General features: G+C 39.2%; 2 protein-coding genes across 5 annotated transcripts in view; both read right to left on the bottom strand.

The window, feature by feature from the left end:
- The window catches only part of LOC127628364 (E3 ubiquitin-protein ligase UBR4), a 67932-nt gene extending 66999 nt beyond the window's left edge, over nucleotides 1-933 (bottom strand). For both annotated transcript variants that reach the window (XM_052105067.1, XM_052105069.1), the window contains exon 1: nucleotides 809-933. In XM_052105067.1, the coding sequence (XP_051961027.1) occupies nucleotides 809-933 (125 nt within the window). The remainder of the gene's footprint in view (nucleotides 1-808) is intronic.
- Nucleotides 934-1356: 423 nt separating this feature from the next.
- On the bottom strand, nucleotides 1357-16021 carry LOC127628365 (ER membrane protein complex subunit 1-like). 3 transcript variants are annotated; one of them, XR_007968651.1, is made up of 23 exons: nucleotides 15898-16021; nucleotides 15258-15385; nucleotides 15062-15127; nucleotides 14893-14986; nucleotides 14691-14819; nucleotides 14403-14529; nucleotides 13848-14003; nucleotides 13593-13760; nucleotides 13357-13428; nucleotides 12073-12171; nucleotides 10781-10877; nucleotides 10356-10472; nucleotides 9518-9717; nucleotides 9140-9289; nucleotides 8900-9061; nucleotides 8705-8824; nucleotides 8473-8610; nucleotides 8218-8391; nucleotides 7900-8110; nucleotides 3905-4037; nucleotides 3508-3778; nucleotides 3077-3161; nucleotides 2933-2948 (listed from the first exon to the last, which is right to left on the bottom strand). XR_007968651.1 is itself a non-coding variant. In XM_052105070.1 (22 exons), exons 1-22 carry the CDS (start codon nucleotides 15987-15989, stop codon nucleotides 2483-2485), a joined length of 2895 nt encoding a protein of 964 aa, XP_051961030.1. In that variant the 5' UTR covers nucleotides 15990-16021; the 3' UTR covers nucleotides 1357-2482. The 3 variants fall into 3 exon arrangements, 1 of the variants encoding a protein (XP_051961030.1); XM_052105070.1 differs by lacking the exons at nucleotides 3508-3778; nucleotides 3905-4037 and adding an exon at nucleotides 1357-2662 and having other exon boundaries at nucleotides 2819-2948; XR_007968650.1 differs by having other exon boundaries at nucleotides 3508-4037.
- Between the last annotated feature and the right edge of the window lie 4287 nt (nucleotides 16022-20308).

The following is a 20308-nucleotide window of genomic DNA, read 5'->3' as shown; positions in this document are numbered from 1 at the left end:
CGGGATTGGAACGCTTGCTTTAATAAATAAAAGAGGCTAAATGACAATTAGCAAACCATCAACAAAACTAGCACTAGCTGCTAAGTCTTAGCTTGCTAGCTAAATGACACATCTCCCTCACCGGCATAAATAAACCAGACTATGATCCAAACAGTCAGTAATGAGGACTAATATGACTGACAGAGGAAGATGTATCTTGCTGATAGATTGTCTGGACGCTTATGTGCTCTTGACAGTAGTTAACAGACGTTAGCAGGCTAACAAGCTTTGGATTGGGTTCATCGAGGGAGGCTAACAACAAGCTTCTTCGGTGTCAATTTAAAGACTTACAACACTAATATATAATCACTTTATTAAAGACTGGGTGTCATGAGATCATGTACATCAATTTAAAGTCAGAGGTGTTGTTAAAACCGTCAACCGGGCTGTTAATATGCACGGAATAAAATGGTTATCTGGCCTGATGATGAAGCAGAATCTGATGTATCTTGTCCTGTAAATGCACAGTAACACTCTGGTTGTCTCTCAATCCCTAGTGAGCTGCCTAACTAGACCACATTTAGGGATAGCATAAACATTTTTGGCAAGTTCAAACGCATTTATTGGCCATATAAAGCATTTTTAGAGAGCCGATTTAGACATCATGGCAAGCGTGCAAATGATGTGCAAACATGCTGTCAAGGTACACAGCTCACTAGATTTTTAGCCATAGCCTCAGTGCTGCCCTAGCATCACAGCTAATGCAGAGTCACTCAACACGTTATTTCACCCCTGCGCGGGGCATCTCAACAAACAACCCTCGTCTGACCTGTTTACGATGGATCCTATAAGCTGAGGTAGCTCCTTCGTTTCGAAAGCCGTGTAGGACGCTGATAAAAGTGGCCGTACGGCTGCGGTCCACTCAGGTTCTCCATCTCCTCCACTCGACGCCATCTTGTGATCCTCTATTAGAATCTCAGAGCGGAAATGAGGTTAATCATCAGACGCCAAATAATAGGAAGTGTCGTCAGAGATAAACAAAAAAAGTCTAGTCTTGTGTATGTTATGTCAGAACACTGCGGTAATGTTTTGAAATAATAATGGTGCTTTTATACACGCACATGCTAAAAAGATACTTTTATACACGCACATGCTAATCCAACAATTTAGAAAATATTTTTTTCTATAAAATAGTTTACATAACAATCAGAGCAATCCAACCTTCAATCAATCTTGATCTATCAAATTACGATCAACTCACACAAAGTAAAATAAAGTAACCAGAAGGAATTTTAAAGTGTTTCTTTTTTCAAGACCCAAATTATGTTTTGTTAAATTTTGTCAATAAAATCCATGAGTCAGCCATTTGGAAGGGGAGACATCTTTTATTAGTGATTAACGGGGAAATGAACACATATTTTATCCTTGTTTAAAAAAAAAAAAAAAAAAACTGTAGGTTTTCACACCAATTTATTGATCTACCCTTGTGTTGCAAATATAATTTAACTAAACTTTGTTCTGATATCAGTATTTAATTTGTAGCAGACAGGATGTTTTCAAACATTTTAAAGTAGAATCAATGAAAAGTAGTGGAAACATTTGACGTAAATGTAAAATCACAAGTATTTGTAAGGAGTCAAAATTGAAGTATGACATGGCATAGTAGGATTTTGCCCATACATATTTCAAGTAACATGGCTCCAAACCATCCAGTGAATTTGACATACCATAAAACAACTAGAAAAAGTTCATCCATATTGTTTAGTTTAATCTATGCAGAACCTTCTATCATAAATATCCAGGACAAAACAATTAAAATGCCTTGACTCTTGAAATTTCACAGTTCTCATTTGCATTAGTATTTGCCCATTCAAATCCATTTCGCACAATTCGGAACAATGCACTATATCCTCAAACACATCATCAGATATAAATAAGCACTCAAATTATTATTTAAAAACCCAATCATTAATTCCATCCATTTAAATTTAAATTGATAAGAGGTACCTTTTCAATAATCCCTCATTGATTCTCTTTTTGAAAATGCACTTCACACATCCTTCAATCTTTTTAAATCACAACATTGCTGAATGAAATGTATAAAGAAAAAAATTTATTGGATGTGAGGGAGCATCCAATAAAAACATGGGATGGTTGATTTTTAATAAGGATATAACTTTAAACCACATGTTACCCCAAAAGGCACAATAAATAAACAATAAAAAAATTAAGACTGTGATCTGTTCAATGCTGGGCAAAAAAATAATTATATTTATATATTAAAACCTACATCAATAATGTCTTTCTGTAAAGGGGAAAACTATCATAGCTGTCTATGCACTTCCTCTCAATACACAAGATCCCTGGGACAGCTGGTGGTAAAAACACACAAAACTTATCAAACGATCTTGCAGTTTTGACATGGTCACCGGCTAGTCTCCTGCCATCAATGTGTCAAGCACATTGCAGTGCATGAAAGAGAGAAGTCAACAGGACATCATGATTATCGCCATGCCCTGTTGAGCAGTTTGACTTCTGCTAGACGTTTGCTGATCATGGTAGCAAAGAAGAGGCCAAAGAGCACACTGCTGATAAGTACATAATCGTAGTCATCCTTAAGGACATCAAATTGTTTGGAGGGGAACACTCTGGTCTGGTAGATGTCAAGACCATACGCAACCACCTATAGGGTCAAGAAATAGGAGTCATTTTAACTTAGCCAGAGACAACAGACTGAGATGTATGATGCATATTAAAAATCAGAGCTTCAATTAAGAATACCAAAGAATGTATTTAATGCTCTGTAATGAAAAATGCATTGACAATGTATAACACTTACCAAACAAGTAGACTCCAAGCCAGAGGGGGCAGTGTAGAGTCCCCTTACTCTTGATACAGTTTGGTTGTAGTTTATAAACCACTCTGTTCGAATTGGCATTTCTGGAGCATAGGGAATGAGATTTTCCTCCCTAAATAGTAAAACGGTCATTGTTCAATTTAGTTATTAAGCAAACAATTTGTTAATCAGACAGATTAAATAATTTGTAAGGATTGTAACCATTACAAATAACATTGTAACTATTATTTGAGAACTCACCGACTCTGTTCTGAGACCACCTCTGGTCTTCGTGGGTCCAGGAATATCTTTGGTAAGGATAAAATATTACCTGATGTCAGCCCAACTATAAGGAAAAAAAATAATATTCAGAATATTAGAAGGTAATGCTTATAATTGTGTGTGCCAATCAATAGTTCACCCAAAAATTGTAATCTTTAGGTTACTCGCATAACCCCGGTTCTCTCGGGTGTGGCCAATCTTGGAAGCATCAAGAACACCCTGACTTGTCAGTTGACAGACCAATCACAGCAGTAATGAGGGAGTCCCAACTCCCTATATAAACCACTGTCATTGGTGCTTACATCATTCTCCACACATCTCTACTGAGGGAAGTGTGATGAGATACCTCACTCTTGTTATCAGAGAACCAGAGTTTAAGTTCTCTTTCTAACACACGTTTGGAATCTCACTATAGCTAACTCCCGTATATGCTCCCGCCCGGTCCTCAATCGCTCCTCCGCCCTCTGGCAGATGACAGCTCGTTCCTCCCCTGTGGACGGCAGAGAGTCTTCTGGCCCCTGGCAGACGGAACCTTCTTTGGTGGATGGCAGCGGTTCCTCCAGCTTTTGCCGGCGGGCAGCGACCCCTCCGTCCCCATGCAGACGGCTGCTCCTTTGGCGTACAGCAGCGGCAAGGATTCCGCGACAGCACATCCCTCCTCACTCCTGGGTTTCGGCACCACTGTAACAGCATAAAGATGGGCAAGGAGGCGGTGCGAACTGGCTGAACAGTCAACATAAAGGTTAAATGAAATAAATTAACTTAAAAAAAAAAGAACACAGACACACATGCTACAAGGCCGCGTACATCTCTCGCTCTCTCCCTCTCTCGAACTGGCGTCTCCAGATGCCCCTTATCTCTCTCTCCCACTGATCAGCTGATTCAGCACCGGCCGGTCTCCATCATGGCCCGGCCACACCCTTCCCGTCACAATCTGCCACTGAACATAAAAATGTAACAATGTGTCTGTGTGCACACGACTGAATCATTTCAATCTCTCTAGGGGTGTAAACCAGTGTCACTCAAATTTAACCTCTCACAGGTCAGGCCCAAAGAGCTACTCGGTCCGGGGTGAGGTGAAATATTTCCCCTGGTGTTTGCGACAGGAGATCCCTGCACAGTGGGAGCTGCCAAGGCTGAGCACACAAAAGTTGAATGATCTCTGCCAGCCACAGTTTCCCCAGCCAGTTCAGGGTGATCAGTATGATTGAGTGACCATTAGTGGTCAACAGATATGGGTTTCTTACTGGCCGATGCCGATATCCAGAGAACAGGGTGGTCAATAGGCTGATACATCACACAATTTAATATAGTAAATTACAAACATAAAATTGCTAAAAATAATAAACTCTTATTTAGCACTTTACGTACTCAATTTCACACAAAACAAAAAAATATTGTATTTTAAATTGTAGCTTTAGAATTGTTCAGATATTTTTAGTCATCACATTTTTTAAATTTATTTGCACATGAAGAAATTGTTAATATATTAGTTAGACGGAAATAACATTACACACAATAGTTCAGCAACCATGGATGGCATGTTCACGTTAGCAATCGCATTTAATAAAATAATAACAAATTCGAACCAATTGTACATACAAACAAACCAGTTGTGCATAGTGAATAAGACATTTACTTCTAGTAAATGTCTCACATGAAGCGCTTTTACCTTGGGCTGCATCCGAAAATGTAGGCAGCTGACTTGCTACCTTGCTGCCTAATCAGTTAATGGCTTAACTGACAGCTGTTTTGAAGGAATTCTTTAAGAAACTGGTCTCTGAACCATTTGAAAAGCACCTTATTTGCATCGTACCTCCGTATACAGCCTCCAGAGGCAGAATTTTCCTGGTTACGGACACAGCATAGAAGTCCAGTGACAGTTTAAACGGCCTGGATCTCCTACTTGGATTGTCACAGACGGACCGTCATGATTTGTGAATGAGAGGAACTTTTTATTCTGATCCTGAAGTTTTTGATTCTTGATAGAATACAGGCTTCAGAGGAAGATATTAGATGAATGTTTGATGGGAAGCTGAATGACAACCTGAATGATAATTTTTTTCCCATTCTGAAAAAGGAACAAACAACTGCAAATCCATCCTTTGACAGAAACGATAAATTCTGATCAGAGGTATATCTGATACCCAGATAAATTATTTCCTGTGAGGGCATCAGACAGCTCTTTGTCTCATTCATTTTGAATCCCAAATTTGCTAAATGAGACACCAGCGTTTTCGTATCATCTCAGCTTGCTGCCGTGATAGCTTGCACAGCAGTAGATCGTCTAGATAATCAGTCACCCTTCAATCTCAGTGGCCTCCACACACTTGCTGAAGACACTCGGTGCTAATGAAAGTCCGAAAGGCACTGTCAAAAATTATTTTCTCATAGGCAAATCTCAGGAATTTTCTTTGTGATGGGTAGATTCCTACATGAAAATAAGCCTCCTTCAGATCGACTGATGTAAACCAGCATCTGTGATGAATTAACAGACTGTTTTTAGCATGAATATTTCGAACTTGTACCGTATTTTTTGAGGTTTCACAATTCCAGAATGAGAAGAAGACCTCATCCTCTCTTGGAGATAAAGAATTATAGTAAAGCTATATCTCTATATAGTAGCTCGTCTGATGAACTGTTAAGCGACCACTTAAGAGTCCTGCGGAGGATAGCTTCCAATGATTTTCATGGGGAAGAGAATGAGAATGAAATATAAACCACTGTCATAGGTGCCTATTCAGCGCATCCGGAAAGTATTCACAGCACTTCACTTTTTCCACATTTTGTTATGTTACAGCCTTATTCCAAAATGAATTAAAATCATTATTTTACTCAAACAATACCCCATAATGACAGTGTGAAAGAAGTTTGTTTGAAATATTTGCAAATGTATAAAAAATAAAAATCACATGTACATAAGTATTCACAGCCTTTACTCAATACTTTGTTGAAGCACATTTGGCACCAATTACAGCCTCAAGTCTTTTTGAGTATGATGCTTGGCACACCTATTTTTGGGCAGTTTCTACCATTCTTCTTTGCAGGACCTCTCAAGCTCCATCAGGTGGGATGGGGAGCGTCAGTGCACAGTCATTTTCAGATCTCTCCCGAGATGTTCAATCGGGTTCAAGTCTGGGCTCCAGCTGGGCCCCTCAAGCACATTCACATAGTTGTCCTGTAGCCACTCCTTTGTTATCTTGGATGTGTGCTTAGGGTCATTGTCCTGTTGGAAGATGAACCTTCACCCCAGTCTGAGGTCCAGAGCGCTCTGGAGCAGGTTTTCATCAAGGATGTCTCTGTACATTGCTGCATTCATCTTTCCCTCGATCTTGACTTTCCATCGGTCTCCCAGTTCCTGCCGCTGAAAAACATCCCACAGCATGATGCTGCCACCACCATGCACCACCACCGTTCTCCTCTCTCCACAGAGAAATGCTGGAGCTCTGTCAGATTGACCATTGGGTTCTTGGTCACCTCCCTGACTAAGGCCCTTCTCCCCTGATCACTCAGTTTGGCCAGGTGGCCAGCTCTAGGAAGAGACCTGGTGGTTCCAAACTTCTTCCATTTACGGATGATGGAGGCCACTGTGCTCATTGGGACCTTCAATGCTGCAGAAATTTTTCTGTACTCTTCCCCAGATCTGTGCCTCGATACATTCCTGTCTACAGACAACTCCTTGGACTTCATGGCTTGGTTTGTGCTCTGACATGCACGGTTAACTGTAGGACCTTATATAGACAGGTGTGTACCTTTCCAAATCATGTCCAATCAACTGAATTTACCACAGATGGACTCCAATCAAGTTGTAGAAACATCTCAAGGATGATCAGTGGAAACAAGGATGCACCTGAGCTCAATTTTGAGTGTCAAGGCAAAGGCTGTGAATACTTATGTACTTGTGATTTTTTTTTCGTTTTTTATTTTTAATAAATTTGCAAAGATTTCAAACAGATTTCTTTCACGTTGTCATTATGGGGTATCGTTTCTAGAATTTTGAGGAAAATAATGAAGTTAATCCATTTTGGAATAAGGCTGTAACATATCAAAATGTGGAAAAAGTGAAGTGCTGTGAATACTTTCCGGAGGCACTTTAAGGAGGTGGAACCCTCTCATCACTGCTGTGATTGGTCTGTCAACTAATAGACTGGGTGTTATTGGAGCTTCCAGAATTGGCCACATCCGAGATATTACCGATAGTGATACCGAATGAATGTTAGAAAGAGCACCTCTCATCATTTACACACCCTCAGACCATCCCAGATGTGTATAACTTTATTCCTTCTACAGATCACAATGAAGGATTTTAGAAGAAAATCTCAGATCTGTAAGTCCATGCAATGCAAGTGAATGGTGACCAGAACTTTGAAGCTCCAAAAAGAACAAAGACAGCTTAAAAGTAAAAAAAGCCTCGAGATTGCAATGGCATGATGTACAATAATAGAAAATAATAAAAAAATAAATAAAAGTGTTATGTTTTGGTCTTTTCTCACCTAAAACCTAAGGGATGGCTTCAGAAGACATGGATCAAACCCCTGGAGTCGCATGGATTACTTAAATGCTTCCTTTGTGTGCTTTCTGGTGCTTCAAAGATTTGGTCACCATTCACATGCATGTATGGACAGAGCTGAAATACTCTTCTAAAACTCTTTTTGTGTGTGTTCAGCAGAAGAAATAGTCATACACTTTCTGGGATGGCATGAGGGTGAGTAAATTATCATTTTTTTATCATTTTTGGGTAAACTATCTTTATGAAGATAATCATCTTTAATGAAGCACCTATTGGAATACACAGTACAAACCAAGGAGGTGTCGGCTGGTGATGCCTTTTTCTGTCAGTGTGGCTTCCAAAGTGCTTATAGGAGCGGGAAAAATGTACGACTGCTGTAGCACCTGAGGTGGATGTGGTCTGTCCAGTGAGCTGAAGACTGTGCTGTTATAGAGCTCTGCTCCCTCAAAGAGCTCCAATACAGAAAACTCATTCCTACGAAACTTGGCATTCCAGTATACATACTAAAAGGGAACAACACATAAGAAGTGTTGCATCAAATATAGGCATAATGTGACTGTGGCAGGTGTTCAGATTTTTTTTTTAAAACTATGTAGGCCTGAGTACTTACCACCATCCAGTTCTCTGAATGCACAAAATGAACAGGTCCTCTGGCCTTCCGCTGCACTGCCTCATGTACAATACGGCCAGTCACACCATCAATGAGGAAGATTCCCACAAAGCTACGCTCCTGATGGGTGTCAGTGCTCTCCGTTACCACAGCCAGAAGATTAGGGTTCAGATACTGAAGATGAATAAAAGATATGATTAGAAAAAAGTTTGATTTGTTCAGCCCAATAACAGCAGTGATAGAGGTCAGTAGTACCTTGTAGAGCACGCTACGGTCTCCCATTACTCTGCCCTGGGAATGAACATGTTCATTTACACGTTTTCCTTTGACAGCCACAATCTTCTGTGCCTCAGTTGGGATGACCACCTCCCAGATTAGCTCTGTAGACAAATCCTGAATGAAAAACCCCAGAACAATTAGTCAAATGCAGCACTCAGAGAGCTTTACATGTTTGTGTATGTATGTGGCAAGAAGAATGCACACTAACCTTGCGTAGACGGAAACCAGACAGTTTGCCCTGGCTGGACTCCACTAGGTAGAAGAATATGGAGGATGCTTTGTCCTGAAGCTGCTGGAGAACATTCTTAGTAGATGGAAAAGCTGTGACCTGAATGATAAAAGATGACAGATGCATTTATATTCTCCAAAAAACAGAAGATTTGTCTGGAGAACGAAGACCCACCTTGTACTGATCGTCAATAAGGAGGAGAACTTTAGCATAGTCCTGGTCTATGAGCGGCAACAACAGAGACTGAATGATAGGTCTGGGTAAGGCAGGGACACTAGTATGACTCCTCTTACCAAAAATAGGATTGAAGACATGGAGGCTTCCAAGACCTGTATCCTGTAAACACAATGCAAGTGTTTTCAATCAAAGGATGGATGGATGGATGGATGTGCTACATCTACATATCAACCTTACCTTATCTTTAATAAGAAGTGTGCACTGTGGAGGATGAGGAAAGTGTGCAGTTGTCCTCTGAACCATTAGTTTGAAAACAGAGTTGGGATTTATGTTTTCTAAAAAATGCTTCCACAAAACAGTTCCTGATTTACTCTCGATGCCAAAGAGCTGGGTAGCAAAACAAGACACGTGTTATTAAACAACAAAAAACTACAACAAAATAGCTGTTTCCCAATAGTTTGAAAACGGAATTGGGATTGATGTTTTCTAAAAAGTGTTTCCACAAAACAGTTCCTGATTTACTCTCGATGCCATAGAGTTGGGTAGGAAAACAAGACATGTTAATCGACAACAAAAAACTACAATGACAAAACAACAGCAGTTTCCCAAACGCACCTTCCCAGAGGCAGTTACCATCACCATCATTTTCTGCAGGTTAAACTCATCCCGAGACAGGGTCTCTATGGTGACCTCATTCCTCACACTGCTCCGAGGCTTCCGGGCATCATAGAAGAGTTTCCAGAGATGGGCCAACCAAGCCTGCAGCAGGATGAACTGGGAAGATAGGCGCTTTAGGACCATGGGTAACAGGCCATCTGCAGATCACAAGAGATGACTATGAGCATCTGAATTAAGAAAATCTTTTATTTCAGAGAAAATAAGCATGTAGTTTTCACAAAAAAACAAAAAAAGAAAATTGCACATCCCATTACAAATTAAAATTAGTTACATTCTATAGACACTGTTTTTTTAATAATCAGTGACATTTCATACACAAAGCATGTTATTTAAAGCAGAAGAGGCTCCTTACTTTACCTTGAATGGCTGGATCCGAGTGCAGCAGAAAGGCAAAAGAAGACACATAAGGAAATAAATACAGAAAGAAAGTGCAGGAAAGCCATGGACAACAGGACAACTTAGTGAGACATAAGTTTATGCTTAGCAAGCAGAAGCACTCCATGCCATAATAGCCATACATCACAAACACAGAGTAAAGAAGGAAATTCTTTTTGGTTTATGGTTTATGTAACACCTGCATTTAAACATTTTAGCTTACATCGACTTCTAAATAGACTATATAATATGTGGGACTATATGTGTAATGTTTTTGGGCTGAACTGGATTGATCCAAATAACAGGATGGAAGGGACTTCTCAACAAGGATGCATTTAAAATAATAATAATAATATAGTACATGTTAAGAGTAATGACTACTGTTTATGTTGCACTTTACCAGCTTTCTTTCCAAACTCTCCCTCCAGCTCTGCCTGCGTTCCAGTGAGTGGCAGATCAACCATTTCCATGGCAACCACATCAGCCAGGGCCTCCTCTCTCGTCCAGACGACTCTGCCTGCAGTGGGACACAAAAAACAAGCTGTTATCCGTTTCCCATAAAAGAGACACGTTCTAGCAATTACTTCTAACAAAAATTACTTCTAACCTTTGAATACCCATGATTACAACTTTTTCATATCTATATATTTTTTTTTAGATATCATGGCAGCCATTTTACATTTATTATATCTTAAAAAAAAAACAGTACAAGTTTATTTGATTTCACACTGTGTACTTTAAGTGTAGTTCATACCAGGTTGTAAAAAAAAAAAACAGTACAAGTTTATTTAATTTCACACTGTGTACTTTAAGTGTAGTTCATACCAGGTTGTTGTAAAAATGTGAGGGTATGATCTTCCATCTGCACCATGACTCTGTATCCCACAGAGTCATCTTTCTTCAGAAAGGCGTGGACATACATCTAAAGTACATTCAAATCATTTTAACCTCCAAATTTAAAAAAAAAAAACTGGCTAACAATTATACAGGCTTAAAGGAATAGTTCACCCAAAAATGAAAGTTGTCTCATCATTTACTCACCCTCATGCCATCCCATATGTGTATGACTTTCTTTCATCAGCTAAACTCAAAGATCTTTAGAAGAATTGCTCTACTGGTCCATATAATGCAAGTGAACTGTTGCCAATATTTTGAAAGTCAGCATTAAATCCATAAGACTCCAGTGTTTAAATCAATATCTTCAGATGCGATATGACAGATGTGGTTGAGAAACAGATCAATATTCAAGTACATTTTTACTATACATTATCCTCCATGCTCAGTCAATGTCCACTTTAACTTTCACTTTCTTAATTTTGGGATTATAATGATTCACATTCTCCATGCATATCGCCCCCTACTGGGAAGGAAAAATGACTTAAATATTAATCTGTTGCTCACCCACATATCACTTCTGAAGATATGGATTAAAGGTGCAATATGGAATATATTTACTGTACTAAAGCATAAAATTATCATAATATGTTAGCAGAGATTTAGGAAACATGCCAAGTTGAAATACTGGCTTCTCCGAAAACAATGCTATAGCCAGTAATTTAAACTGTTCGTTCCAGGACAGAATTTCTGTTTGTGTTTTGGCCTGTGCAATCCCGCCTACTGCCCATTTCCCAATGGTATTTCGACAACCCCAGGTTGCCAGATTTGAAACAAGTTAGCCGGCAAACACAACATGCTGCAGCCTTGGAAGCCAGCAATACATCTAGCTAACATTAACAGAGTTATAAAAAATCCACATGAGCCGTTTATAATTTGCAAACAATAAAAATATTGCAAACATATACAACAGCTGATCAACTTACAGTGCAAGGCTCATTGCTTGCCATTGTCAGTTTGCTTGTTCCTGTTGCGTGTCTTCAACCTGGAAACCCAGAGTTGTATGGAGTACTTTTATGATGCCTTGTACTTTTTTGGTGCATAACAATGTTGGCACCCATTCACTTGCATCATGATGACATACAGAGCAACATATTCTACTAAAAATCATAGTGTTCTGTAGAAGAAAGTAAGTCATGGGATGGCTTGAGGGTGAGTAAATGATGAGAGAATTTTCATTTTTGGGTGAACTATCCCTTTAAAACTTCAGCATCAGTCCTCACTCTGTTTGGCTTTCCTCCACTGGGGTCCATGTGGTAGATAATGGTGGTGTCCAGGTGTCTCCGTCCTGTTTCAGCACTAAACAGATTGATGCTGCAGGCCTTTTGTGAGAATTACAAAAGTTTAAGATAGGAGCACATAACTAGAGAACCTATGGTTACAATCACACTGGCAGAAAATTTAGTTTTTTTGGCCTCTCTTACTCAAATTAGTTTCAAATTTTGTAGTCTGAACTGGACAAAAACACATAAAACCGATTTTTACAAGCCTGATCCAAAACACATTCTTAGAAGTTTTGGAATCTGATTAAAGTAAGATTTGTGTAAATGCGTTTTAGTCTGAATGGTCAGATCGGATTACACATGAGGTTTTTTCATCATTCATTGTGCGCAATGGTTTTTTCATAAGGTTTTGCTACAAGAAGACATGTACAGTGTTCCAAACAGTATAAATGATGTCTTCACGGTGCACTTCAAAAGGAAAACTAAAAATTATGGCCACGCTGTAGGATCGTTATAAGATCATTTTTTATAAATTATTTAAAGTGAGATGAATGACCATTTCATTACACCTTTACTACGACAGTGGATAGCAAATTCTATAAGGGGAATTGGACATTAGGGTGATAACTTCTGAATGGAAAGCACCATATGTTATCTATATAGTACAGGTCAGCCAAAGCAGTGCAAACCTCTTTTAAATAATACAGACATTTGTTTCACCCACCCAACGAGATGCGCTAAAGTGCGGTAACACACATTGGTTGTGAGCCACTACAACACAATACACAACACAACACTCAAATACGGGATACACGACGGGAGTCCTCTTCAAGAGTCTCGCCCCTCGACCATTTTATGCTTTAATAGAAGACAATTTGCAGCTCGCTAAAATACAGGACAATGGGTTTCCCATATTGGACGTCATAACCTCGGCCAAAATACGGGACAGTTCGAGCTAACGGGACAGTTGTAAATTAAACCCTAGCAGCCAAAAGCATTGCATTGCCACCTCTCCCATTTTCCAGCTGTTGTATGTGACAAATTCATTCATTTGGATACTGCCCTCATGAACAACATAAATAATGACAAAAACACCCATTGCTGAACACTCATGCATGGTGAACACAAGCTTGCATTGTTACTATGACAGCTAATTTGGACATGCTAGCAAAAGCGACTGCAGTCTGAACAAAAAAAAAAAATTCTAATTTGATATGTCCACATATAACCAGCAGAAAAGCCTATTAGAAAAGTTTCAGTAAATGTTTTTGAAAGGTAACTTACTGTGTCATTCTTTAGTGACATCACAGCAGCAACTGTCTTCTCTCCGGTTGTGGCAAAAGCAACCAGATTAGACTGAAATGCAAAGAATATTGGACATTAGAAATTTTATGGTTTTCAAGGCTGATTTTTTTAGTCTTTTTGACGGATTATGAAAGAGCTCTTAGACCATATTGGTCACACTGTGTGTTTAATATTACAACCAATTACATTGGTGTGTGAGTGGTATTAGTTCTTACTGGACTGAAATCTCGGAGTGGAGCAATGAGGCCATCTTTGTGCTGCAGCAGGATGTGATGATCTGGACTGAGCTGCAGAAAGAACTCAGCGAGAGGAGGCTGCGCAGGGTTGGGCTGAGTGGATGTCAGAACAGGTTGGAATCCAGATGCCACCTCCAAGTCCAGAGTCTTTGAAATGAAGAGCCACCCATTATAATATAGATAGTGATAGACGATAGCACAGTACGTTAATGGCAAATGTGGTCATATTAGCACCTGGAGATGGATCTGTTTCATATCTTTCTGTTCTGTAGACTGCAGTAGCAGTGTGTAAAGGGACTGTGTGATCGGGTCCACACACAAGAGAATCCCTGAGCTGATGACTGCACAGCTGCTCTCCAAGCTTGACATCCATGCTGCTTCAACTGATTTCTGAGAGCAACAAATGTGTGATGGAAACTGAATTACTGAAAACTGAATGATGTGTAATCTGACTCACTCAATCTCTCACCCCAATGGGTTTACATTTATGCAAACAGACAACTTGAATTACACAATATGGATAGAAATCAATCAATTATCCAACAGGGTGATCAAGACCAAAACCTTCCTTGTATCATACATGCTTATTACATGACTACTTTAATATATAAATGGACATGAAATATGGATCTGAGTTTAAGTTATGTGAATATGTAAGAAGAGTAGTGCAAGCAGTGTAAAAGAGGATCAGAACAATGAAAGCAGAATGCAGTAATTGACAAATCAAAATAAACTTTTCCAGAGAGCTGTGTAATAAAACATTAACAACCTGCAGACAAAATGTTATACCTTATTCATGATTTCTCCATCTTCCATTTTGTATTCAACAATAACAATATGGGAGTTTGGGACAACTCCCAGAACAAACAACAATCCATTCCCTCCAGAATAAATGGTTTGATACTGAACAGAGTCGCTGTAGGATGCAAGGAGATGAGATTACCAAAAACAAATCCATAGCAAAAGGTATTTTTTTTATCAATGAGAATACATTGTTATTTCTAGTACTAATGCACAGTACAGGTCATGATTTGTTTTTACTGATCCGTTATGATGAATTCCAAGATTTTTCTTCACCTGTCAGGTAGGTTTTCCACCCATATCTGGCTACCACTGGTAAGGTCATGGAAGGAGATTGCTGTTTTCTTAAGCACGGCAACATACTTCACAAAGCCTTGGACTCCAACTAAGGCAGCGGCCTGAAAGCTGATGACATCAACATCAGTTTTACAGATCAAAAATCTAAACCATTAACTCTACAGCAGCCACAATATACAACCTTCCAGTATCAAGCACAGTCTCCCACTTCAAGCCACCAACTGTGGTCTCCCAGGAGCGAAGCAAACGCCCATTCCCAATCACAACTACAGCATCTAAATGAGAGCAAGTGCAGTTTCAGAAGTGAAAACAAAGCTTACTTCTTCGTGCATTTTACACTGCATTCTCACCTTGTCCATCCATAAGAAGCGAATCAATATGACCCTCTGGTCCAGTCTTATCCACATGGCGCCAGACTGCAGGAATCAAATTAACAAATTAGCACTTTCAAAGGGTAAATACTATGAAAATCAAGACTGTCTTTATAAAATGTAAGCCTTTAGCTGTCAGATTTAATGCAATAATCTGATAAGCATTAACACTTACAAAAGTCGCCAGTCCTAGAATTGAGGGAAGCAAACACGTTTTTGTCAGTTGCCACCAGAAGCTTTTTGGACGCTTGAGAATGTGTGTCAAACAAGGCAAAACGCACTTTGCCGATAAACTGTTGCCTCCTGAAAGAAAACGGAGTTCAGTGACTAAATATACATATTTTTTTTTTAATCAGTGCCACAAGAATATAGAAAAGAGGTAGCCTACTTGTAATCACATTATTAACGTATATTACATTGCCAGAATACATAAATGTATTTAAATTGTAATTCCTTTATTACATTACATGTTTTCAGTTCTTTTAGTTTTTATATCATTTTCGAAAATATGCTACTTCACCTTTAATATAAAATAGCACAGCACATAAACACGCATCACAAATTTCCCTCAATACAAGTTTCCAAATCCTTCCAAAAGAACTTTGCATGAATACACTGGTAAAACAAAAGAATACTCGTTTCTTTCAAATCCATATAATACAAATGTGTATTAAATCTCCAGTTTAAATCACATGATGACCTGCTTGAACATCAGCCGATGTAGCTACATTAGGCATCAGTGCCTAAGAGTCGCAAAACTCGCACAGTGAGCTACACGTGAAACCACAACGCATGTATGAAGCTCATTTACATACCAATCAAACTTTCCAACTTGATCTTCAAATACCGCTAATGCGGTATATAATAAACACACAGAAAATGCTATTCTCACTACAAGCCAAGCCATTGCTGCAGAGGAACAGTTCCCACAGTGCTTTGCTCTCATGGACCCAAACAGCCGACGGTGAATTGCATACAAAAATAAATATATGTATTCTATCCATCCTTATGAGGTAAGGTTTTAGTTTCCTTTTTTTTTTTTATTTGTTACTTAATCTAATTTATTGGCTTGAGCCTCTGCCCAAAAAATTTACATCAGGCATTTGAGCGAGCTACCTACACGCTGAATTTAAAATGCTCATAATCCACCTGTTCTTGTATATGACATATGCATAAAAAAAAGAGCAAATATAATTTGTTCGCTTTAGTAAAATTTGTCATGTTTGATTTTTTTTTTTTCCAGTTAAACTTGTACAGAGCTGTGAAGTGTGTTTTGTGTCGTTAGGTGGCAGCACGAGCACAACATAGGTAAATACATTTCTAAACTCACGCACTGAAATAAGGTCAAGGAAACTCATTTCAAAATACTACACAGGTATTATCCCTGTAATGCATTTCTTAATAAGTTTAAAAAAGACTTCTCATCACAATGTTGTTTTTGTAATCTTGAATCTGAAACTCTCATTCATTTATTTTGTAATTGTAAATACTCTGAAGACTTTTGGAAGCAGGTATCTATGATGGTTTTTGATGCATTCTACAAAATAATCAGAATAGATGAGGCTATGATCTTCTTCTTGGATTGTAATACTGGCTCAGATATAATTGATAACACATTCAAGTTTATAATTCTTCTCGGGAAGTTTCATATACATAAAGCTAAAGTAATGTCTATAACACCCTCATTTAATTTCTTTTGTAAAGATCTTAAAATATTTTATGACTCATTGAAGTCAATCACTAGAAATAAGAAGTGCATAAAAATATCTCATATTTTGAAAAAAATTGTCGGTAGAATTTAATGTTTTACTCTGTACAATGTAAGATCTGTTTTATGTTTCCCCCAATATCTGTTTGTCTTATGTTTGATGTTAAATGTCATTGTAAGCTGTTTTGAAAGTTTTGAAAAAAAAAAACTCACGCACTGTTTGGTGCTTAACAGTTTGTACCTTTATGCATGTGTTCATGTTTTCCCATCAGTATTCCATCTACAATCAACCAAATCTACATACCAAACACTTTTTGCTGCTAAAGGTATTGCAAGCATTATTAAAAGCCATATAATTGAGTTGACCTTTAATGTCTCCACTTTGGAACGAAAATGCGAAAATTATTTGCATACTCCAGGACAACACTGAATTTATTGAGAGAGCTAGACTAAAAACGTGGAAATTGTTCATCGTTATCGAAGATACATTTTACTTGTTATAAAATGTCAATCCTATGTAGACGCCTGCTCAATGCAACAGTATACATTTTTAAGTATGGGTAAACACTCAACTGATGTCGATCCTGCTCTGTGTTACAGCTTACAAATGAAATAGCATGAACACATGCTGGATTCAGTTTGATTTGAATGCAGTGTTGTCAGGTTCTGGGACATGGATGGAAACACGGTGATATTACTATTCCTGCTTTCAGAGATCAATTCATTGTACGGGTTTCGAGCTCTTCAACCTTTTATGTAAGTAGCATGAATAGAAAATAAATGCCACCAATGTTTTATTATTATTCTATTATATTGACTGCATGTCGATTGTGAGCGCAGATTTTTCTTTCTCTGCAAGAAACAATGAACATCATAATACGTATATTATTGTCCAGGGGGGAATTTAACCGTAATAATGTTCTTTTCATTGAATCTTCCATAGTTATGCATATAATTAAAACAGTCCAGTATTTGAAAAGTACAGAAAAAATATTTATAATTGGCATTTTTATTGATACTGGTTTGTTTATTTCAAATGTGTGGAGACAGAATACGTTTTTTAAGGGCTATTTAAAAAATATAAAAAATATACTTTTATATAGTATATGAATATAGTTCAAATATTTGAAGTGTTTTGTACAATTGTTTTTTTAAATTAAAACTTGAAATTAAATTAGTTTTCAACATGTTCTTACCCCTAAAAAAATTATGTGGGGCGACCATACTATTTACTTAAAATAATATATTACCATACCATGCACAGTATTTTAAAAGTTTATTGGTAGTACAGTGAAGTGTCTTGAAAATTAGTTTTTACTGTTTTTCTCATAAGTAATATTTTCATATTTAGTGTCTCAGGTTTTTGAGATCTATTTTTTCTTTAAAATCCATCAAATGTATGGAAAATATATAACTAAAGGATCACATCACATATTGTATCAGTGAATAATATTTCAGACACAGAAATTAAATATGTAATTTTTATTTTAATATTACTACCATAATTGGTCACACACATGATGTATAGCCATGCCAAATTATGATAAAACTGCATGAGGTTAAAAAACAAACAAACATAACACAATCAATTCCATGAAAGAAACAGAATAAAGTACTTTTAATACTTATTGAAAGCCCTATAAACATACACATTTTAGAAAACAACTTAATCTTTTATTCACTTAAATCTTTAATGAAACATTTAATAACAGTTCATTGGAGGTCATGCATTTCATTCATGTATGTCATTCAATTTTAATACATCTGAAATATTTCATAAAAAAATATGTCACGTCACTGATTCTTGTGTCATGATGTCATGGCGTTTGGTCATGGCATGTGCAAGAAGCAATGTGTTTTGACATTTGTGGCATGGGGGGGCGTGGTCATGTGTCAGTCTGTGGGAGAGGCAGAGCGGTAATGATCGTCACCTGGGTTATGATTAATCTAACACCTGTCTCTGATTATAGTGATGGTGGAGGGAGACCTGAAAAGGCACACCAGAGTGGGAAGAGAGCACCAGGGACGAGCAAGAGAACCCTAAAACAATACATCCATCTTCAACCGCTTATCCGAAGTGGGGTTGCGGGGGCAGCAGCTCCAGCAGTGGGCCCCAAACTTCCCTATCCCGAGCCACATTAACCAGCTCTGACTGGGGGACCGCAAGGCGTTCCCAGGCCAGTGTGGAGATGTAATCTCTCCACCTAGTCCTGGGTCTTCCCCGAGGCCTCCTCCCAGCTGGACGTGCCTGAAACACCTCCCTAGGGAGGCACCCAGGTGGCATCCTTACCAGATGCCCAAACCACCTCAACTGGCTCCTTTCGACACAAAGGAGCAGCGGGTCTACTCCGAACTCTTCACGGACGACTGAGCTCCTCCACAGGGAGAAGCCCGCCACCCTTCTTAGGAAACACATTTCGGCTGCTTGTACTCATGACCTAGTTCTTTCGGTCATGACCCAGCCTTCATGACCATAGGTGAGGGTAGGAACAAAAATTGACTGGTAGATCGAGAGCTTTGCCTTCCGGCTCAGCTCTCTGTTCGTGACAACAGTGCGATAGAGCGAGTGCAATGCCGCCCCCGCTGTCCCGATTCTCCGGCCAACCTCCCACTCCATTGTCCCCTCCCCTCATGAACAAGACACTGAGGCACTTGAACTCCTTCACTTGGGGCAATACCTCCTTCCCTACCCGGAGTATGCACTCCATTATTTTCCTGCTGAGAACCATGGCCTCAGATTTAGAGGTGCTAATCCTCATCCCAGCCGCTTCACACTTGACTGCCAAGCGATCCAGTGAGAGCTGAAGGTTACGGATCGATGATGACATGAAGACTACATTATCTGCAAAAAGTAGCGATGAGATTCCCAGCCCACTGAACCGCACCCCTTCCCCACCCCGACTACGCCTCGATATCCTGTCCATGAATATCACAAACATGATTGGTGACAAAGCGCAGCCCTGGCGGAGACCAACCCCCACATGGAATGAACTCGACTGTGTGCCAAGGACCCATACACAGCTCTCGCTTTGGACGTACAGGGATTGGATTGCCCTATGAAGGGACCCCCCCACCCCGTACTCCCACAGTATCTCCCGGGGTACCCGGTCATACGCCACAAAACACATGTAGACCGGATGGGCATACTTCCAGGCCCCCTCCAGGATCCTTGAGAGAGTAAAGATCTGGTCCGTCGTTCCACGGCCAGGACGGAACCCGCATTGTTCCGCTTCAATCCGAGGTTCGACAATTGGCTGAACCCTCCTCTCCAGCACCTTGGAGTAAACTACCAGGAAGGCTGAGAAGTGTGATACCCATGTAGTTGGCACACACTCTCTGGTCCCCCTTTTTGAAGAGGGGAACCACCACCCCGTTCTGCCACTCCTTGGGCACTGTCCCAGACTTCCACGCAATGTTGAAGAGGCGTGTCATCCATGACACACCCTCCACATCCAAAGCTTTCAGCATTTCTGTAATTATTCAGCAAGGTAAACTACAATAATACAGGAAATATCTTC

This window comes from Xyrauchen texanus, chromosome 35, assembly GCF_025860055.1.
Source record: "Xyrauchen texanus isolate HMW12.3.18 chromosome 35, RBS_HiC_50CHRs, whole genome shotgun sequence".
Classification (NCBI taxonomy): domain Eukaryota; kingdom Metazoa; phylum Chordata; class Actinopteri; order Cypriniformes; family Catostomidae; genus Xyrauchen; species Xyrauchen texanus.
Note: the sequence above shows the minus strand (reverse complement) of the source record. Positions and strands in the feature narration are given on the sequence as shown.

What these genes read in the sequence shown, in the direction of transcription:
- LOC127628365 (XM_052105070.1), bottom strand. Translation starts at nt 15,989, where the DNA reads ATGGCTTGGCTTGTAGTGAGAATAGCATTTTCTGTGTGTTTATTATAT. An exon ending in TGAAACAGATCCATCTCCAG is followed by an intron (nt 13,761 to 13,847) that starts GTGCTAATATGA and finishes TTCATTTCAAAG; the next exon opens with ACTCTGGACTTGGAGGTGGC. An exon ending in GCTTGGAGTCTACTTGTTTG is followed by an intron (nt 2,663 to 2,818) that starts GTAAGTGTTATA and finishes TTGACCCTATAG; the next exon opens with GTGGTTGCGTATGGTCTTGA.